This window comes from Aotus nancymaae, unplaced genomic scaffold (genome assembly GCF_030222135.1).
Source record: "Aotus nancymaae isolate 86718 unplaced genomic scaffold, 86718_ANA_hifiasm-v0.15.2.pri h1tg000049l, whole genome shotgun sequence".
Taxonomy (NCBI): Eukaryota; Metazoa; Chordata; class Mammalia; order Primates; family Aotidae; genus Aotus; species Aotus nancymaae.
Window position 1 is genome coordinate 35,234,177 of NW_026988463.1, and position 21,219 is coordinate 35,255,395.

At 45.9% G+C, this 21,219-nt stretch overlaps 1 protein-coding gene across 7 annotated transcripts in view; it reads left to right on the plus strand.

Moving 5' to 3' along the window:
• The window catches only part of MED15 (mediator complex subunit 15), an 89,891-nt gene that overhangs the window by 30,116 nt on the left and 38,556 nt on the right, over positions 1-21,219 (plus strand). For 6 of the 7 annotated variants that reach the window (XM_012439253.2, XM_012439255.2, XM_012439256.2 and 3 more), the window contains 2 exons: positions 17,944-17,995; positions 19,653-19,682. In XM_012439253.2, the coding sequence (XP_012294676.2) occupies positions 17,944-17,995; positions 19,653-19,682 (82 nt within the window). Of the gene's footprint in view, positions 1-17,943; positions 17,996-19,652; positions 19,683-21,219 lie in introns of those variants that run through there. The other variant, XM_064362849.1, reaches the window with a different exon arrangement.

Genomic DNA, 21,219 nt, shown 5'->3' on the forward strand with positions numbered 1-21,219 from the left:
ACCACACCCAGCTAATTTTATTTTTTTGTATGGACAGGGTCCCACTGTGTTGCCCAGACTGGTCTTGAACTCCTGATCTCAAGTTATCCTCCTGCCTTGGCCTCTCAAAGTGCTGGGATTACAAGTATGAGCCACTGTGTCCAGCTTCAATATTTTTTAAAGAAACTTCATACCCGTTAGCAGTCACACTTTTCCTTCAACCCTCAGCTACCACTTACACTTTCTACTGCTGTAGATTTACCTATTCAGAATTTTCCATATAAATACAATTGCATAATATATATTTGATTTTGTAGCTGGCTTGTTTCACTTAGCATAATATTTTCAAGGTTCAAGGTCCATGAACCATGTTTGCTATATACTTTATTCTTTTTTTTTTTTGAGACTGAGTATCGCTCTGTCACCCAGGCTGGAGTGCAGTGGTGCAATCTTGGCTCACTGCAACCTCCAAGCAATTCTCCTGCCTCAGCCTCCCTAGTAGCTGGGATTACAGGTGTGTACTACCATGCCTGGCTAGTTTTTGTATTTTTAGGAGAGATGGGGTTTTGTCATGGTTTGGGGCCATGTTGGCCAGGCTGCTCTAGAACTCCTGACCTCAAGTGATCCACCCACCTTGGCCTCCCAAAGTACTGGGATTACAGTCTTGAGCCACCACGCCTGGCCAACTTTATTCCTTTTTATCAAATATTCCATTTCTGGATGGTCATATCACATTTTTTATAGCCATTCATTAGTTGGTGGACATTTACATTGTTTCTACTTTTTCGTTATTATGAATAAGCAGAACAATAGTTTATGTAAAGTTTTTGTGTGGACTGTGTTTTCATATCTCTTGTGTACACACCTAGGGGTAGAATTTCTGGGTCGTATCGTGCCTCTGTATTTAACCTTTTGAGGAATTGCCAGATATTTCCCAAAGCAACTGCACTATTTTAAATTCTCACCAGCAGCTTAAATGAGGTTCCAATTTCTCCTCATCCTCTCCAATACTTGTTATTGTTTATTTTAATTGTAGCCATTGCAATGGGTGTAAAGTGGTGTCTCATTGTTTTGAGTTGCACTTGCGTAGTGACTAATGATGTTGAGCATCTTTTTCATGTGCTTTTTGGCCATTTATATATTTTCTTTGGAGTAATGTGTATCCAGATCCTTTGTCCATTTTTAAGTTGGGTTGTTAGTCTTTTTATGTTGAGTTGTAATAGTTCTTTATGTGTTTGGATATAAGTCTCTTATTAGATATATAATTTGTGATTTTTTTTTTTAATTGAGACAGAGTTGCTCTGTTGCCCAGGCTGGAGTGCAGTAGCATGATCTTGGCCCACTGCAACCTCTGTCTCCCAGGTTCAAGCGATTCTTCTGACCCAGCCTTCCAAATACCTGGGATTACAGGCCTGCACCACCACACCTGGCTAATTTTTGTATTTTTAGTAAAGATGAGGTTTCACCATGTTGACCAGGCTGGTCTCTATCTCCTGGCCTCAAACAACTGGCCTGCCTTGACCTCCCAAAGTGCTGGGATTACAGGTGTGAGCTGCTGTACCTGGCCTATTTTGGGGGATTTTTAATTTAAAAATTTAACAATATCTGGCCAGGTGCAGTGGCTCACACCTGTAATCCCAGCACTTTAGGAGGCCAAGGCAGGTGGATTGCTTGAGTCCATGAGTTTAAGACCAGTCTGGGCAACACAGTGAGACCCTGACTCTATTTTTTTTTTTTTTTTGAGATGGAGTCTTGCTTTGTTGCCTAGGCTGGAGTGCAATGTCATGATCTTGGCTCACCACAGCCTCTGCCTCCTGGCTTCAAATGATTCTCCTGCCTTAGCCTCCCAAGTAGCTGAGACTACAGGCATGTGCTATGATGCCTGGCCAATTTTTTTGTTTTTAATAGATAGGGGTTTCACCATGTTAGCCAGGCTGTGAACTCCTGACCTTAGGCAGTCCACTCACTTCAGCTTCCCAAAGTGTTGGGATTACAGGCGTGAGTCACCATGCCCAGCCAACTCTATTTTTAAAAATAAATTAACAATTTTTGGCCAGGCACAGTGGCTTACACCTGTAATCCCAGCACTTTGGGAGGCCAAGGTGGGTGGATCACCTGAGTTTGGGAGTTCTAGACCAGCCTGACCAACATGGAGAAACCTGGTCTCTACTATAAACAAAAAATTAGCCAGGTGTGGTGGCGCATGCCTGTAATCCCAGCTACTCAGGAGACTGAGGCAGGAGAATTGTTTGAACCTGGGAGGCAGAGGTTGCAGTGAGCTGAGATTGCACCACTGCATTCCAGCCTGGCAACAAGAGCGAGACTCTGTTGAGACGGAATCTTGCTCTGTTAGGCGTTTAAGACCAGCGATTTTTCTGTTTTTGAGATGGAGTCTTGCTCTGTAAGGAGTTCCAGACGAGCCTCACCAATGTAGTAAAACTCCGTCTCTACTAAAAATACAAAAAGTGGTGGCAGGAGAATTGCTTGAACCTGGGAGGTGGCGGTTGCGGTGAGCCAAGATCATGTCACTGTATTCCAGCCTGGGCAACAAGAGCAAGACTCTGTCTCAAAAAAAAGAAAAAGAAAATTGCCCAGTGCAGTGGCTCATGTCTGTAATCTCAGCACTTTGGGAGGCCAATGCGGGTGGATCACGAGGTCAGGAGATCAGGATCATCCTGGCCAACATGATGAAACCCCTTCTCTATTAAAATACAAAAAATTGGGCTGGGTGTGGTGGCTCATGCCTATAATCCCAGCACTTTGGGAGGCCGAGGCAGGGGGATCACGAGGTCAAGAGATCGAGACCATCCTGGTCAACATGGTGAAACTCCGTCTCTACTAAAAATACAAAAAATTAGCTGGGCCTGGTGGCCTGCGCCTGTAGTCCCAGCTACTCGGGAGGCTGAGGCCGGAGAATTGCTTGAAGCCAGGAGGCAGAGGTTGCAGTGAGCCAAGATTGCGCCACTGCACTCCAGCCTGGCGCCTACTGAAAGAGCAAGACTTTGTCTCAAAAAAAAAAACAAAAAATTAGCTGGGCATGGTGGCCTGTGCCTGCAGTCCTAGCTACTTGGGAGGCTGCCACCACAGCCAGCTAATTTTTTGTATTTTTAGTAGAAACAGGATTTTACCATGTTGGTCAGGCTGGTCTTGAACTCCTGACCTCAAGCAATCCACCCATTCGGCCTCCCAACATGCTGGAATTATAGGCATGAGCCACTGCACCTGGCCAGTTTGTATTTTCTTATAATTAAATGAACTTTTATAAGGTTCATTTTGAACTTTATTGAATAGTTATTGAACTCTTTCAGATTTTGAAATGCAGACTTCTTGGTTCAGCATTGTTTGTTATCTATTACTTCATAACAAACCACTCTACAACATAGTGGCTTAAAGCAGTGATTTATTTATTTTTTTTCTGAATCTGTGGGTCAGCAGTTGGGGCAGTTGGGATTGCCTGACTGGGCCGTTCTCCCAGTCTCACTTGTGACCCTTCATGTGACTGCTTTCTGCCCACACCCCAGCCTCGCTGGCAGAGCCATAAAGGCTTCACTCAGGTGGCTGCACATCAGTTTTTCTTACATAGCCTCCACGTGGCATGTTTAGCAGCATAGCTGGACTTCCTTACAGCATGGCAGCTGACTTCCAAGAGGAAGAAGAAGTGGAAGCTGCTAGTCCTCACAGCTCCTAGAACATCACTTGGAAACAGTAAGTCCCAAGGCCTGTGCAAGTTCAGGGGAGAGTAAATGGCCTCTACCTTTTGATAAGAGCAGCAGCCTATAGGTGCAGGCAGGCCATTGATTATTTTGGGAACACCATGGAGACTAGCTACCACAGAGACCTTCCCACCACCTGAGGATTAAGCCTTCCCTAAAAGGAGGCATCCAGCAGAACAACTGCCCCTCCCCATGACAGCTTGTTCTGCCTTGGCCCCTGAATTTACTGCAGCCCACACACTGTGCCTTAATGATTTTAGTCCATTTCCTGTTATCAAGCTAGTTCTAAATCTCTAACTCTAGGCAGAAGCTCTGACTAATTAGAAGACAAATATATATAAGAACTGTTGGAATTTTCCTGCGTTGTTTTTACAGGGACAGACATCTTACTTGGATATTGTCTGGTGGCCATCTTTTTACTTACTGCTCAAACTCTACATGGAGGCAGTGCCAGCCAGTGTTGTGAGGACCGTCTCGGCAGGTGGACTATAGTAGGACTCTTCAGGTCAGACGGCAGCCTGGGGATCCTTATTACCTGCCCCTGCTGCCTGAGACCTGTTGTAACAACTGTGAAGGAGTGTAAAAGGTGGGACTTCTGAGCAGGAAATAGGATAGGGAGGAGTTTCTCTGTGTTTCCAGACCCCAAGAGAGTCTGAGAGGTTGTGGGTCATGGAAGGTCTCCATTGCAATCCTGGCAGACTTCTGAGTCCAGAAGTGCCCATCCCAAAGGAAACCAGGCCACTAATGGGCACCTCAGGCTATCTAGTGTATACCCTAAGGCAAGTAAAGCCTTGCGTGTACTTGTCTAAAGGAATTCACTTAATTGTCTGGAGTGAGCTCATACCTTCAATGTGGGTATTAGCACCCCAAGTTAAAATCCTGTCGTTGGCTCCAGGTCTTACAGCCAGACCCCATTTGTGCACTCTATAGTGATGTCTGCTTGCAAGGCCCTGTTCTGCATGCTTCATGCATGTGAACTCATTTGATCCTTACTCAACTACAGTACCACTCTTTCCTGTTTACAGGCAAGGAAACTAAGGCACACAGATACTCATCATTTTGCTCAGGATGTCATTTGGCTGACGTCAGAGCCTATACTCTTAGCCACATCTCTTACTGACTCCCATCTGTCAAAGCAAAAGACCCCCAAACACCCACTTTAATTCCTTAACACTTTAATTTCTATGGGTGGGACTACTCTCTGTCTAAGGGAGGCTGAGGGATACAAAATTAGCTATGTCTCAGGATGGTGGGTGATAGTGATAATAGCATCTCCAAACACTCCAGCCATCCTCCTGAAGGAAAGTTCAGGAAGATTTAGCACCCATTGAATGAGAAGATAGTCAGGGGTCCTGGCACCTCTGTGTCAGTACCTACAGGGGCAGTGTGGAGATATGTTTACTGGAACTGGATGCATTTCTGGACATTTGCTTATTGGCCTGCTAAGAATTAAACACCTGTCACCTATTTTGCATTTAACATAGTATTAAGTAAAAGTAGTACATGTCTTTGGTTTGCAGTTTAGAAATGGTTGGTATAGAGCTAAACCCTTTCTGAGGAGCTAAGGTGAAACTCAGGGACTAGGGAGTTTGAGAGAGCAGCAGAACTGGGAAGCCACATTGGGATTTATCAGAGAGGAGGGCCTGGGCTGAACAACCAATCAGCTAGAATCAAGGGGCAAAAAGATAGCTCCAACTGTGTTCCCTAGGAGAGCAAGAGAGGACAAAGATGCTAACATGCCTCTGATTAATGAAGGTACTTTCGTACCTTCAGCGTTTTTTCTTTTTCTTTTTGAGTCAGGGTGTTGGTCTGTCATGCAGGCTGCTGGAGTACAGTGGTGTGATGATAGCTTACTAAAGCCTCAAACTTCTGGGTTCAAGTGCTCTTCCCACCCCAACCTCCCAAGTACCTGGGAGGTATGCAACACAATGCCTGCCTAATTTTTTAAAAACTATTTTTTTTCATAAAATATGTGACTCAAAGCTTGACTAATTATATTTAAAATTTTTTGGCTGGGCATGGTGGGTCACGCCTATAATCCCAGCAGTTTGGGAGGCTGAGATCCACTTTGGGTGGATCACCTGAGATTAGGAGTTTAAGACCAGTCTGATTAACATGGTGAAACCTTGTCTCTACTGAAAATACAAAAATTAGCCAGGCGTGGTGGCGCGAGCCTGTAATCCCAGCTACTCAGGAAGCCAAAGCAGGAAAATGGCTTGAACCCGGGAGGCAGAGTTTGCAGTGAGCCAAGAGCGCACTACTGCACTCCAGCCCGGGTGACGGAGTGAGACTCCATCTCAAAAAAAAAAAAAACAAAAAAACTTTTTTTGTAGAGACAGGGTCTCACTGTGTTGTCTAGTCTGGTCTCAAACTCCTGGCCTCAAGCAATCCTCCCTCCTTGGCCTCCCAGAGTGCTGGGATTGATTGTAGGCATGAGCTGCTGGGCCTGGCTGCGTCAGCCTTTCTTTTTTTTTCTTTTGAGATGGAGTCTCGCACTGTCACCGGGTCTTGAGGGCAATGGTGCTGTCTGGGTTCACTGCAACCCGTGCATCTTGGGGTCACACTATTCTCCTGCCTCAGCGTCCCGAGTAGCTGGGATTACAGGCGCCCAACAGCATACCTGGCTAATTTTTGTATTTTTAGTAGAGACGTGGTTTCACCACTCCTGACCTCATGATCTTCCCGCCTCGGCCTCCCAAAGTACTGGGATTACAGGCTTGAGCCACTGTGCCCGGCCTGCTTCAGCCTTTCTAAGGGACCTCACAAGCCTAGGATCAGGTTTTTCACCAAATCTGAATACATCTTCTGCTATACCTATTAATCAAGGACAATTACTGGCCCCAGCATTCAGTACTTAATCTTAGAGCTGAGGAGAGCATGGTTTGTACAACATGTGGCTGGGTGCAGTGGCTAATGCCTGTAATCCCAGCACTTCAGGAGGCCAACGTGGGTGGATCACTTGAATTCACGAGTTTGAGACCAGTCTGGCCAAGACGGTGAAAGCTCGTCTCTACTAAAAATACAAAAATTAGCTAGGTGTGATGGTGTGCACCTGTACTCCCAGCTATTCTGGAGGCTGAGGCACGGTAATTGCTTGAACCCAAGAGATGGAGGTTGCGGTGAGCCGAGATCACGTCACTGCATTCCAGCCTGGGCGACAGAGTGAGATTCCATCTGAAAAAAAAAAAGAAAAAAAAAAAAAAGATTTGAACAGGTGATGTAATAACTATTGATGTCTGCTAGAAAGACCTGAGTTATGCTGCGTGCAGCTGGTTCAGAATGAGGGTCGAGTGTCATTTTTTACCATTAGGTGGTGCTCCTTTGCTCTACTCTATCTAAATGTGTGACCATCGGCTGGGCTCAGTGGCTCATGCCTGTAATTCCAGCACTTTGGGAGGCCGAGACGGGCAGATCACCTGAGGTCAGGAGTTCGAGGCCAACATGGCAAAACCCCGTCTCTACTAAAAATACAAAAATTAGCTGGGTATGGTGTTGGGCGCCTGTAATCTCCGCTACTTGGGAGGCTGAGGCAGGAGAATTGCTTGAACCCTGGAGGCAGAGGTTGTAGTGATCCAAAATCGTGCCATTGCACTCCAGCCTGAGCAACAAGAGCGAAACTCTGTCTGAAAAAAAAAATGTGTTACCTTCAAGTCTCCTGCCTCATACTTAGTAAACATACTTGTTCATAAGCCTAATTTTAAATTCTAATGGTTTGGTTTTCAGTAGCCATATTATGCATATATTAAGGCACTGAGAGCTATGTACTTTACAAACACTGTCTAGTTCTTGTGACATTTCCTTCAGTTTACCTGTGGAGAAAGTGAAGTGCAGGGCAAGTCAAAGGAATGACGTGGGGAGAGCAAGCTTGCATGCTTCCTTTTTTACTTTTAAATTTAAGCTGGATAAGGGGGCTATTGACATGTGTTCTGTTATTCATTTTAATATTAAAAATATTTTATATATAAAAATAAAATTTTGAATTACCTAAATCATAGTTAGTAGTTGCTAGGACAACTGGATAACCACATACAAAATATTGAGGTTGAGACTCAACTTCACACCCTATACAAAAATTAACTCAAAATAAAAAACACCAGCCAGGCATGGTGGCATGTACCTGTGGTTCTGCCTAATTGACAGCATGAGGGTGGAGGATCACTTGAGCCCTGGAGTTTGAGATTACAGTGAGCATTGACTGTCCCAATGTGCTCCAGCCTGGGTGACAGAGTGACTCTCTCTCTCAAAAATTTTTTTAAAAACTCAAAATGGGTCAAAAATCTAAATTTACAAGCTAAAACTATAAATATCTTATAAGAAAGCAGAGGCATACATCTTCATGACCTTGGATTAGGTAATGGTTTCTTAGATATGATGCCAAAAAAGCACAAGCTACAAAAAACGTAGATAAATTTGACTTCGTCAAAATAAAAAACTTGTACATCATAGGACACTGCCAAAAAAGAGAAAAACAACACATGGAGTGGGAGAAAATATTTGCAAACCATATATGAGGGTTTAATATCCAGAATACATAAAGAACTCCTATAACTCAACAACACTAAAAGAAAAAAAAAAGGCAACTAAAAAATAGGCAAAGTAGTTGAATAAATGTATCTCCAAAGAAGAGATACAAATGGCCAACAAGCACATGAAAAAATGTTCAACATCACTAGTCATTAGGGGAGAGGATTGCAAATAAAAAACACAGTGAGATGCCACTTCATTCCCATTATAATGGTCGTGATTTAAAAAAAGGTAGACAATAATAAATGCTGACAAAGATGTAGAGAAAATGGAATTCTCTCTTTTTTTTTTTTTTTGAGATGGAGTCTCGCTCTGACGTCCAAGCTAGAGTGCAGTGGCACAATCTCGGCTCACTACAGCCTCCACTTCCCAGCTTCCAGTGATTTTCCTGCCCCAGCCTCCCGAGTAGCTGGAACTACAGGCACACAACACCACACCTGGCTAATTTTCGTATTTTTAGTAGAGACAGGGTTTTTTTTTGTTTTTTTTTTTTTTTAAGACGGGGTTTCACCATATTGGTCAGGCTGGTCTTGAACTCCCAACCTCAAGTGATCCGCCCGCCTTGGCCTCCAAAGTGCTTGGATTACAGGCATGAGCCACCACGCCCAGCCAAGACAGGGTTTTATCATCTTATCATGTTGACCAGGCTGGTCTCAAACTCCTGACCTCAGGTGGTGCACCCATCTTGGCTCCCCAAAGTGCTGGGATTACAAGCATAAGCCGCCGCACCTGGCAGAGAAATTGGAATTCTCATACATTGCTGGAGAGAATGTGAAATGGTACAGCTGCTGTGGAAAACAGTATGACAAAGCCTCAAAAAGTTGAATGTAGAGTTACCATATGACCTAGAAATTCTGCTCTTAGGTATATACCCAAGAGAAAAGAAAACATGTCCACACAAACACATATACACAAATGTTTATAGCATCATTATAACATCATAAGTAGCCAAAAGCGGAAACAACTCAAATGTCTACCAGCTGATAAATGGATAAACAGAATGTAGAATGTCCATACAATGGAATATCACGTGGCCATATGAAGGAACGAAGGGCTGATATATGCTACAACATGTATGAAGCTTAAAAACATTACATAAATGAAATGAAGCAGTCACAAAGGATGACATGTTGCATTTTTACGAAGTGTCCAGAGAATAGGCAGATCTATAGAGACAGTGTATTAGTTTCCCATGGCTGCCATAACAAGTTACCATAAGGTTGGAGGCTCCTAACTGTGGGTCCATGGCTCTGCCCTCACTTTCTTAAAGGGCAGCACATGCTTGAGGCTGACTAATTTGAGGCAGCCTGTTCCTGCCTCTACAGTTTTGGGAGTTCTTTGATTTTGTCTAGTCTGTAAACTTTCTACTCCAAGCTGGCAGTGTTTCTGCTGGTAGAACATTCTCAAAATCCTGTGGAACTTCTGCATGTATGTTGGAATTCATAGCATTAGATGAGGTTTCTCTACAGATCTTTCCTAATTTTGTCTCTCTTCTGCACTTCTGTGAGATGATTGAGGGGACTCATGAGTCCCGTGTTTAATCTCTTTCGCACTAGAAACATTTGCAAGACATGCCACACCCTTGGCGTTTTCTACAGAACATACTTTCCTAACAGTGAATCTCCTAGTTTTAGCATTTTGGTTTTTTCCAATCTAAATAGCCTGAGAATTTCCCAAATTATGAAGTCTAGGTTCCCTTCTGCCTAACAGTTCTTCCCTCAATTTATCTCTTTTTGTTTTTTTTGTATTTTAAAAATTCTTTTTACCTTTTATTATCCCCTTAATTTTTATTTCTTTCCTCTTGCTTTTTTTTTTTTTTTTTTTTTGAGACGAAGTCTCACTCTATTGACCAGGCTGGAGTGCAGTGGCGTGATCTCAGCTCACTGCAACCTCCACCTCCTGGGTTTAAGTGATTCTCCTGCCTCAGCCTCCCAGGTGGCTGGGATTACAGGCACCCACCACCACACCTAACTAATTTTTGTATTTTTAGCAGAGACAGGTTTCACCGTATTGGCCAGGCTGGTTTCAAACTCCTGACCTCAAGTGATCCGGCCGCCTTGGCTCCCAAAGTGCTGGGATTACAGGCATGAGCCATTGCGCCTGGCCTCCTCTTGCATTTTACTGCAAGCAGCAAGAAGAAACCAAGCTGAGGTTTTTTTTTTTTTTTTCCTGAGACTCACTCTGTCACCTAGACTGGAGTGCAGTAATGTGATCTCGGTTAACTGCAACCTCCACCTACTGGGTTTAAGCGATTCTCCTGCCTCAGCCTCCCAAGTAGCTGAAATTACAGGAACCCACCACCACGCCTGGCTAATTTTTGTATTTTTAGTAAAGACGGGGTTGTACTATATTGGTCTTGAACTCCTGACCTCAGGTGATTGGCCCACCTCAGCCTCCCAAAGTGCTGCGATTACAGGCATAAGTCACCGCGCTTGGCCCAAGCTGAGTCTTGAATGCTTTGATTGGAAGTCTGCTCAGCTAAATGTGCAAGCTCATCACTTATGATTCTGCCTTCCACACAGCTATGGGACACAATCCAGCTAAACATTTTGCCATTATATAACAAAGATCACCTTTGCTGTAGTTTCCAGTAACATGTTCTTTGTTTCCTCTGTGTCCTTAGAATCACCTCTAATGTTCGTGTTTCTACCAACATTCTGTTTTTGATAGTATATGTATTCTTAAAGATAACGCAGACTTTGTGTAACAGGTTCCTCATTTCCTTTAAGGCAGAGTCTGGGTGACAGAGTCTTTAACATCCACATCTCTACACATAGCCTGTTCAAGGATACCTAGGCCTTTTTTGTCATGCTTCTCACAATTCTACCAGCCTCTATTATCCAGTTCCAAAGTGACTGCCACATATTTAGGCACCCCACTCTTGGTGACAAAATTTGTATGTTTCCTGTGGCTGTTATAAGAAGTTACTACAAACTTGGTGGCTTAAAAGAACAGATATCTAATCTCACAGTTCACAAGGCCAGAAGTTCAAAGTCGGTACCATGGGCAAAAATCACAGTGGCAGCAGGGAGGCTATAGGAGAGGAACCTATTCCTGGCATCTTTCAGCTTTTGGTCACTGCTGGTACTCTTTGGCTTGTGGCTGTATCATTCCAGTTTTCAAGGCCAGCATTACAAGGTAAATAAATTCTCTCGGTGTGTTCCATCTTCACATCGCCTTCTCTGTGTATGTGAACTTTCCTTCTGCTTCCCTCTTGTGAGAATACATGCAGTTGCACTTAGGGCCCACCTGCATAACCCAGGATAACCCTCCATCTCAAGATCTTTAACTTAATCACATCTGCAAAGAACCTTTTCCCAAATAAGGGAACATTTACAGGTTCCAGGGAATAGGACCTGATTTCTTTAAGGACTGTTATTTAGCCTGCTACGGATAGGAAGTTGATTAGTGATTGCCAAGGGCTAAGGGTGCTGTGGGTGAAATGGAATTTTCATTTGGAGTGATGAAAATGTTCCAAAATTGGTCCGTGCATGGTGACTCACACCTGTAATCCCAACACTTTGGAGGCTGAGGCTGGCAGATCACTTGAGGTCAGGAGTTTGAGACCAGCCTGGCCAACATGGTGAAATACTGCCTCTACTAAAAATACAAAAGCTGGGCATGGTGGCGCATACTTGTAGTCCCAGCTACTTGGGAGTGTGAGGCAGGAGAATCACTTGAACCCAGGAGGCAGAGTTTGCAGTGATGCAAGATGGCATCACTGCAGTCCAGTCTGGGTGACAGACTGAGACTCTGCCTAAAAAAAAAGAAAATGTTCTGAAATTGATTTTGGTAATGCTGCACAACTCTGAATGTAGTACCAAAAACCATTGAATGGCATGCTTTAAATGAGTGAATTGTATCTCAGCCAACCTATTACATATATTTTTAATAGAACTAGTGAAAATGATTGATAACAGATCTGTTTTTTCCTTGGTGGCCAGGTCAGGGCAGCGTGATTTCCTTGGGTGGAGGGCACTGCTGGGGCTGCCTCATCCCTGCTTGGTTTCTGATGACGTGTCCTGTGGGCTGGGACCAAGGTCCCAGGGGGCTGTGGATAATGGCATGAAAGCACTGTTTCTGGAATTTGATGGTATTTTAAAATCTCTTAGGAAAACTCAGACATGAAAGCACAGAGGTGTCATATTTCTCTAACCCAGAGTCAGCAGTTACTGTGGTTTGGGGACTTTTCCCTTGGCTGTCTCTGTGTTCCTCCTAAAGTACTGAGGGCACAGCCTTACCCTCAGAGTTGTATCTCTGCTAAGGGTCTCCATACTGGCCTTTGCTAGGGCCCCACATAACCATCACATGAAGTCACTATTGTCATCAATGGGAAGGCCTCCTTCAAGTTTCAACACTTTTTTCCTAATAGTTGACTTCTTTGAATCAGGATCCAAACATGGGTCTTTTCTCCCCTTGGCCCCTCCTGGCCTGGTGAAGGAGCAGCCCAGATGTCCTGCGGCCCTCCCCATGGGCTCTGATGCCCCCCAAGCTCCTGATTCATCCTGCCTGCCCCTTCCTTCTTGTGAACTCGGTGCTAAATCAAAGTGCAGAGGGTGCCGTGGTCTCTTAGCAAGAATACATCCAGAGTGTTGCCTTGCATTTGTATTTCTGGGTATCTTGATATTCCCAAAAGACCACAGTTTGGAGGTTTGGAGAGCAACAACAGCCTGACACTGGTAAAGCTCCTATTACCATCCGATGGTTCCGTCATTTAATTAGGAATTGCAGACTGGTTCTGGCTTTTCTCCCACATTTGTTACATCGATGGTTTTTTGGTCAAGAAAGATTTTCTTTTGTCAGCCACAGCTAGATGATTGTTTGAAACCCTATGTGTTCAAGACCTCCAGGAATGCTGTTTTTCTGAGCTTTCCAGTCTCAGGAGTCCCCCCAGGGGCCACAGATAGGTTCTCTTTGAGTGGCATTTAGGGCTGTGTATCTGGGGTGTTCTGGTCCATTGCTGCCATTCATTTTGATGCTTATATGGTCCCATCGTCGTCTAGCAGGAGCTCCTGTGTCTCTTGAAGTCCTCACACAACCTCTTTAGTTTTTCGTAGCCTGCTGGCATTTAGGCCCAGATTGGCTGCTCCTCTAGGGAGTGAGCCCTGCTGGTAAAGTAGAATTTGGAGCATGCCATGTGGGCACTGGTCTGTTCATTGCTTTGGGCCTTTTAGTGAACAGAACTAAGAAAAAAACATGTTTTTGAAATAACAGCAACAACAAAAACCCATAATTTTACACTAATATTTCTGATTCAAATTTAACCTTATGTATAGGGCTTTTACTTCTTTCATTTTAAACATGTATCTTTTCTGTTACTATAATATCTTGGTCTCTAATATTTTTAGCATACTTGCTTGCTTTACTTTCAAATTGTTTCAGCATAAACAGTTTACATTCCCACCAATAACGAAAGGTAGACTGAAAATTTAAGATTACCTTGAAGTTCTGTTTGTCCTTATAATTGACATTTCCTTAAAACTGATACATTGAGGTTCCGTTTGTCCTTCCATTGAGAATATTTTGTTGTTTCATTTTTTTTAAGAAGCCTCTCAAAATATTTATTTTCCCTATATGATTCTGCCACCAACTTGATATTCAGCTCATTTGTTTTATTTTGAAGTTTTAGGACTTGTACTTTTTCTTTTGATTTGGTCCACTTTTCATTTTAGAAAAATTTTTTTTCTTTTTCTTTTTCTTTTTTTTTTTTTTTGAGACGGAGTTTCGCTCATGTTACCCAGGCTGGAGTGCAATGGCGCCATCTCGGCTCACTGCAACCTCCACCTCCTGGGTTCAAGCAATACTCCTGCCTCAGCCTCCCAAGTAGCTGGGACTACAGGCGTGTGCCACCATGCCCAGCTAATTTTTGTATTTTTAGTAGAGACGAGATTTCACCATGTTGACCAGGATAGTCTCAATCTCTTGACCTTGTGATCCACCTGCCTCGGCCTCCCAAAGTGCTGGGATTATAGGCATAAGCCACTGCGTCCGGCTAGAAAAATATTTTAGGCTGGCTACAGTGATACAGCAACTCACACCTGTAATCTCAGTACTTTTGGAGGTTGAGGACTGAGCAAAAGACAAACCTAGGCAACATAGCAAAACTGCGTCTCTACAAAAAATACAAAAAATTAGCTGGGCATGGTGGTGCATCCATATAGTCCCAGCTGCTCAGGAGGCTGAGGTTGTGAGGCTCACTTGAGCCCAGGAGGTTGAAATTGCAGTGAGCTGTGATCACGCCACTGCACTCCAGCCTGGGCGAGAGTAACACCCCGTCTCAAAATATTTATTTATTTATTTAAGAGAAAGAAAATAATTCACTGTGTTGCCCCTGAGTTGCACAGGCAGATCTTGAACTCATGGGTGCAAGCAGTCCTCCTACCTTATCCTTCCAAGTAGCTGGGATTATAGGATTGTGCCACTGTGCCTGGCTTTGACTTTTTTTTCTTAAGACTGAGTTTTTGCTCTTGTTGCCCAGGCTGGAGTGCAGTGGCGCGATCACGGCTCACTGCAACCTCCATCTCCCGAGTTCAAACAATTCTCCTGCCTCAGCCTCCCAAGTAGCTGGGACTACAGGCATCTGCCACCATGCCTGGCTAATTTTTTTGTAGTTTTAGTAGAGATGGAGTTTCATCATGTTGGCCAGGCTGGTCTCGAGCTCCTGTCCTCAGGTGATCCTCCTGTCTTGGCCTCCCAAAGTACTGGGATTACAGGTGTGAGCCACTGTGCGTGGCCTGATTTGGCTTTATCTTCTCAATAGTAAAAGATTTACGTGCTTCTCAAGTGAAAACCCATAACACTGTCAGTTTAGAGAGGGAACACTGTGGGTTTAGAGAGGGAACATTTCCAGCCCAGTTCCTAATACTTGTTGGGTTGTTGATTTTCAATTTTGGTGTATCTTTCCAGTGTTTCTCTTGGCAGATCTAAGCAAATATGTGTGTTTAGATTCCCCAGGTCTTATATAAAAGGTGTATGTCATTGCAGTGTATGCAGCATGGAGTGTTTTTCTCTCCTGTCTCCTTCCTTGTGTTCACTCCACAATGTTTTGTGAGGCCCTTGTACAAGATTTTCACATGTCAAGCAAGTGTGGAAATTCCATGAAGCTTTTAACTTTTTGAGATGGGGTCTCACTCTGTCGCCTAGGCTGGAGTGCAGTGGAGTGGTCACAGTTCATTGCAGTGTTGACCTCCCAGGCTCATGCCTCAGCCTCCCACTCTGGGACCACAGGCATGTGCCACCACACCAGGCTAATGTTTCTATTTTGTTTGTAGAGATGGGGTCTCACTGTGTTGCCCAGGCTGGTCTTAAACTCCTGGCCTCAAGACCCTCCTGCCTTGGCTTTCCAAAGTGTTGGAATAATAGATGTGAGCCTCCACAATTGGCCTCTATGAAGCTTTTTAATGTTTCTGTTTTCTCATAAGTAAACTGGGTGTGTTAGTAGTGCCTGCCTTTGGGTGGTTGGGAGGAATCAAGGCAATAATGCATGTGAATTGTTGACTCCTGTGCCTGGCACCATGAAGTGCCAAGTGCTAGCTGTTACTGTCACAGTGTTCATTGTTTATGGTTTGTAATACTCAGCCTCAGGTGCAGCTGGACACTTATATTTTGATAGCCAGCAGGGGAGCTAGAGCAGACTGAGTGAAGATAAGGGAAGTTCCCAACACCTTAACCCTTTTTCTTCAGCAGTTCTAGGGGAGTTGGTGTGCTTTGGAGCATAAAGGAACATAATAATCTGTCTATCTGGATTGGGGTGGGGGTGGGTGCTGAGGAGTCAAGAGTAAAAGAGCCCAGCCAGGGGGATCAGAGGCACAGTTTTCAGATCCAGGGCTTTCTTCCCTGGAAAGAAGCTGTTGTGGCTGACCCACAGTGTTCAGCCCCTAGATGTTCTTAGATAAACCCACCTTTGGAGGAATGTAGGAAGTATCATTGCCCACAAGACACCTCCTTGACTGGCAGCATGACAGCTTCCTGTGCTTGTTTCTCACATCAGGCGTCCCCTCCCTCCCTGCTCCCCACCAAGTCTCCTTACACTAGTCTCGAGAGCCATAGCAGAGTTGGAATAGATGGCAGTGGCTGTCCCTACTGTGGGTCAGGAGTGGTGCTGGGCCCTGCAGGGTGGTGATGCCTGCCCACTGGGTTCCAGGTGCTAGGCTGACAGTGGGTCTTGCTCAGCCCTGGTTTTATGCAGAAGGGCTTTGGGGACATGCTCCTGAGTCCTGTTTAAGTGTCTTATGTCTAAGTAGAAGTATCTTGTTGCTTTTGAAACCTACTTCCCCTTGTTTTACCTTTTATGGATGTAGAGAAAACTCAACAAATTCATTTAAAGTATCGCAGACCTAAGAAATGGTCCAGGGCCTTAGGAGTTGTGAGATGTCGACCTGGCTGGCCCCCAGGCCCGCCTACCCTCATACCTGGTCACCTCGCTTCTGTTCCTGAGTTCCTCAGGTTCCCACACCTCCATTGCCCCCATCCTCATACCACTGTCCTTCAGGGACAGGCTGCCTATGGGACCCCTTCACACACACATGTCTTTCCTATTAGAAATCGATGGGGGCAGCCAGAAGCTGGGTGTGTTGACAGAACCGCCTTGGTGTCCTTTTGCTCTGGCCAGGCCTCGCTGCTTATCCCAGCTTCTGCTGTCCCCTGGGCCTTTCCTCTTTATGTTGTCCTGTGCTAATTCCCTGAGCCGAAAAAAAGAAGTAGGGTAGAGTTTGGAGATAGATGTGGGATGATAAAGATTGCGTAAGTGTCCTTACAGTTTTACACTCATCTGAGACCACTTTTCATCAGCTTTCCCTCTGCCCTGCTGTCTTCGGAGTGTAGTGGATGGATTCTGAGTGTCACAGTGACTCAGGAGGAAGGTTGGGTGAGCAGAGCAGGGAGCCGGGGCTTTGTCCCTTCCAGGCTGCCCTGTCAGAAGGATGTGCACTTCAGCAGAGGGCAAGGATGCTTCTCTGAAATAAGACTTTACCTCAGACATCCCAGTATTGATCAAAAGACTAACTCACAGTAGTGATTTCCCTGGAACACCTGAGAGTGAGTGTCCTTGGGGCCAAAGAGGACAATGGTTGGAAGGCAGGCCCTGCCAGGCAATGCCAGAAACACAGGAGCCTGCACAGAGGAGGGTGCCTCAGCAGGCAGTGGCCTTCACCTTACCTGTGAGTGGCTTCCACACGCTCCCTTGCCCGTGCATAAACAGAGATGAACATAAATTCTCCTGGAAAGCACAGCCAGGGGAGTTCCATCTAGATTTGCAGCAGATACTATGTCATCAGTGAAAAGACAGCAACAGGCTGGGCTGAGAAATGAAAACTTTCTGTACAGATAGTACAAAGACACAATGGCCCGCCCGTGGCTACCTCTGACAGGCCTTGTGCCCTTAGGCCAGCACCTTGTTCCCCCAACCTGCCTGTCCCCTTTGTGATGAAAAGAGGGCACTCGAGATGGCTCCCAGCTCTCTCAGCTGAGTGCCTTTAGGTCAGGGGAGAGAAGTGACCGTTGGAGGCTCTTTGTCCCCTTCTTGTTTCTTTGTGCCTGTTTTTGGCCAGCCTAGCTGAGCACTGATGGCTCTCTTCCAAGAGGTGGATTCCAGAGGAGGCCAAGTGTCTGAGTCTGCCTTGCAGGATGGACTTCAGCTCGACGCCAGCAGGCAAAGGGGCGGGAATGGGGAGTCCGATGGCTGCACTTCTTCATCTGGGATTAAACTGCTTCCTGTTTTTACTTTTAGGACGAATACCTTTCTCTCGTGGCCAGGCTCATTATCCATTTTCGAGACATTCGTAAGTAAGATTTCGCTTTTCTGGGTTGTTGAGATCGCTGTGAGAGGCCAGCCCTGCTGCTGCCTCGGTGGAGCTTTCTGGGCAGGCCATGGCGCCTGAGTCAGAATGTCTGTGTCACCTCACTTGCTTCTGGGAAGTTCTTCATTGTCTTGCATTTGATTCCAGATCCCCTATCCTCCCAGAGCCTTGGCCTCAAAAATGCTGATTCTGACATAATGGAAATGCTGTCCTCAAAGTGGTCTAAACGGGGTTGCTTTTTCACTTGCCCACTTAATCTCCCTTTTCATAGGGCTGTTGTTTTTACTTCTGGGAAATTCTTAAATAAGCAGTTTACCCTGGAACAGAAACTCTCTTCCCTAAAAGTTGATTTCATTGACCCATGGAGGCCAGAGACACTTAGACATATGTTCCCTCCAGACTAAAAGCTTCTGAGGAGGACCTCCTGAGTCTGCACCCTGGCTCCCTGCTATGATGAGGGCCCCTTCACCTCACATTGTGCCTCCTCTGATTCAGAGGGCCCAGTGTGGTTGTCAGCGAGGCAGTGGCCCCTGCTCTGCAGAAGTGAGTTGTCATCGCATCCTAGGGCCAGGGTCTTGGTGCTTGCATGTGTTATGTGGAAGCATGTGGACACCCAGTATTCTTGAATGGCCACAGCTTTTGACGGAAACGGGCCAGCAGCTGCTGGCTTTCAGCCAATAATGGCTCCAGCCCACTGCCGCTGCATAACCACTGGAGGCAGACTTCTCTTGACACCGGCCTGTCCTCGGAGCACGTGCCTGACGAGTCTCATTGCCATTCCCCTGTGGGTTAGGGACAGGCAGCTGTACCTTCAGTGTCTGTTGCTGGGACAAAGGGAGACATTGAGCACCCCAGAGCCTGGTAGGTTTTCCTTCTTTTGACACTAACTTTTCACCAGAATGACCAGCAAGGTGAATTTCACTGATCTCACCTTCTCTGTGGTGTTGGGAAGGTGTTGGGATGTGTAGGAGGACAATGAGCTGCCCAGATTATCTAGCCCAGATGCACTGGCAAAGATTCCCCATGTTCTGCTTTCGGGGACAGTGGCCTGGTTGGCACATGCAGTCCTGTGGGGCTCACGGGCTTATGGGGAGGAGCCGAGCAGGAGGTTCAGGCCCCCATGGCTGCTACGGAAGTTCTTCATTGGGCACTGGGGTCAGCTGGACTGGTTTCCAGCTGGCCATGGACAGCCTTGGTTTCCTCATCTAGGTAAGAGAGACACTGCCTCACCAGAGTGGGCTGCAAAGGGAGGCAGTGTTGGGTCTCAACACCACCACTCCAGCCCCACTGGGGTTCCTATAGTGTTCTTATTATTTGTTTGCTCAAGGCTGAGCTGAGACTGTAGACCTGGAATAAAGGAAAGCCATAGTAGGCCCAGAGTCCCCAGCCCCAGAGTGCCTCAGCATTGGGGGCAGTTCCCTAAGGTCCCAGGTTGACCCTAGAGCTACTCTGTACCCTCTGCCCCCAGGTCCCTTGTGGGGCCAAGAATAGAAACCCTTCCCATGGTAGCGGGGAGTACTAGGAGCTCCGTAGTGATTGAGACTTGGGCAAATGTCTACAGAACTGACCTACCCATGGAAATAATGTGGTTATATAAAACTTTGTTTACTTTGGTTTTTTTGTTTGTGTTTTCATATAGATAACAAGAAATCTCAAGCTTCCGTCAGTGGTAAGAGTTTTCCCTTTTGAGTTAAAGTTCCTCCCAACTTTGGATTTGAGGTGGCAAGAATGACATAGTGCATGCCTCATGTGCCTGGGTTAACCTGTCACTAGAGGAGAATGCTTGCGGAGATAACTCTGGAGGGAGGAGCCTGACCAGCTGTGCCCTGACCTCTCCAGCCTTCGTCTTCCTGCAGACTGTGAAGTCACATGATGCCTCCCCATCCTGTTTGACACAAATGCTGCCTTTGCCCAGCAAAAAGATAAACACTTACAAAGCTATTAAGACATTATCTGAAAGTGTTGAACTCTCTCTCTGGTAGAGAACTATTATGCTGTTTTCTGTATAGTAATTGTAGTAGCATTTCTGAGAAAATGCTGTGAATTCACTTTTTTGAGTTACAAAATTTCTTTGTAAATTTAGAAATCTGGCTGGCTGCTGTGGCTCATGCCTGTAATCCAAACACTTTGGGAGGCTCAGGCGGGCAGATCACTTGAGGTCAGGAGTTTGAGACCAGCCTGGCCAACATAGTAAAACCCCATCTCTACTAAAAATAACAAAATTGAGCTGGATGTGGTGGCACGCGCTTGTAGTCCCAGCTACTTAGGAGGCTGAAGCACGAGAATCGCTTGAACCCGGGAGGTGGAGGTTGCAGTGAGCAGAGATCGCGCTACTGTACTACAGCCTGAAAAAAAAATAGTTTAGAAATCCATATTTTTAAATTTCAGGGTTTGTCACACAAGGGGAATTCTGTCAATTCAGCCTTGGTCTCTGCTGACTAAGCTGCCAGGGAAGGGGTTTAACAGATCCAGGCTGGCCGACTGCATTCTGCCATCGGGAAGGGAGTGCACTGGCCTCACAGGCCGAACACTCTGCCCTGCCATAGGCAGTAGAGCTGTAAATGCCAGCTGTCTCTGACTATGTGGGTCTTACCTCTCAGCCAGGACAGGAATTCTTGGCCAGCTGGGGCTGAGTAGGATCAAGGGCATGTGGCCAGAACATCTGGGGCCCTTGGCATTAGAGCATGGGATCCTAGGCACCACCCAGTTGTGTGACATTGTGGTCCTGCTAGGCCAGACCTGTCTGTGTACCCAGCAAAGTCGCTGGCCTTTGCTATTAAGTCCATACTGTTGTGACAATGGTATCCTTGTCCTTGGCTGTGGCATTGCTCACTGAGTTGCTGACCTTGTGGGCTTGGCACCTTTCTCCTCAGTGCTCTGTGGACCCCTCAGGTGTTCTGGCATGGTGACCCTGCACACAGGGGCCCAGGCTCAGTTGGACTCTGCAACAGCAGGAGTGGAGCTATGTATGCCTATGGACTTGCGCCATCCCTGGAATAGCGTCCCCTGGCCGCTGTGTTTTCGCTTGCTATGTAGAAAGGCCCATGGTACTTTGTATGCTCACCTAGCAGGAGGCCTGGACAGCCAGGAGGGGCAGGGGTTGCCACCTGCCCTCAAGGCCTCAGCCCATCTTTAGTGTACCTGCAGGCATCAGAGAGGTCATTTGTCTCTTAATATTAGGACCCTGGTCCAGGCCAGGCTAGAGG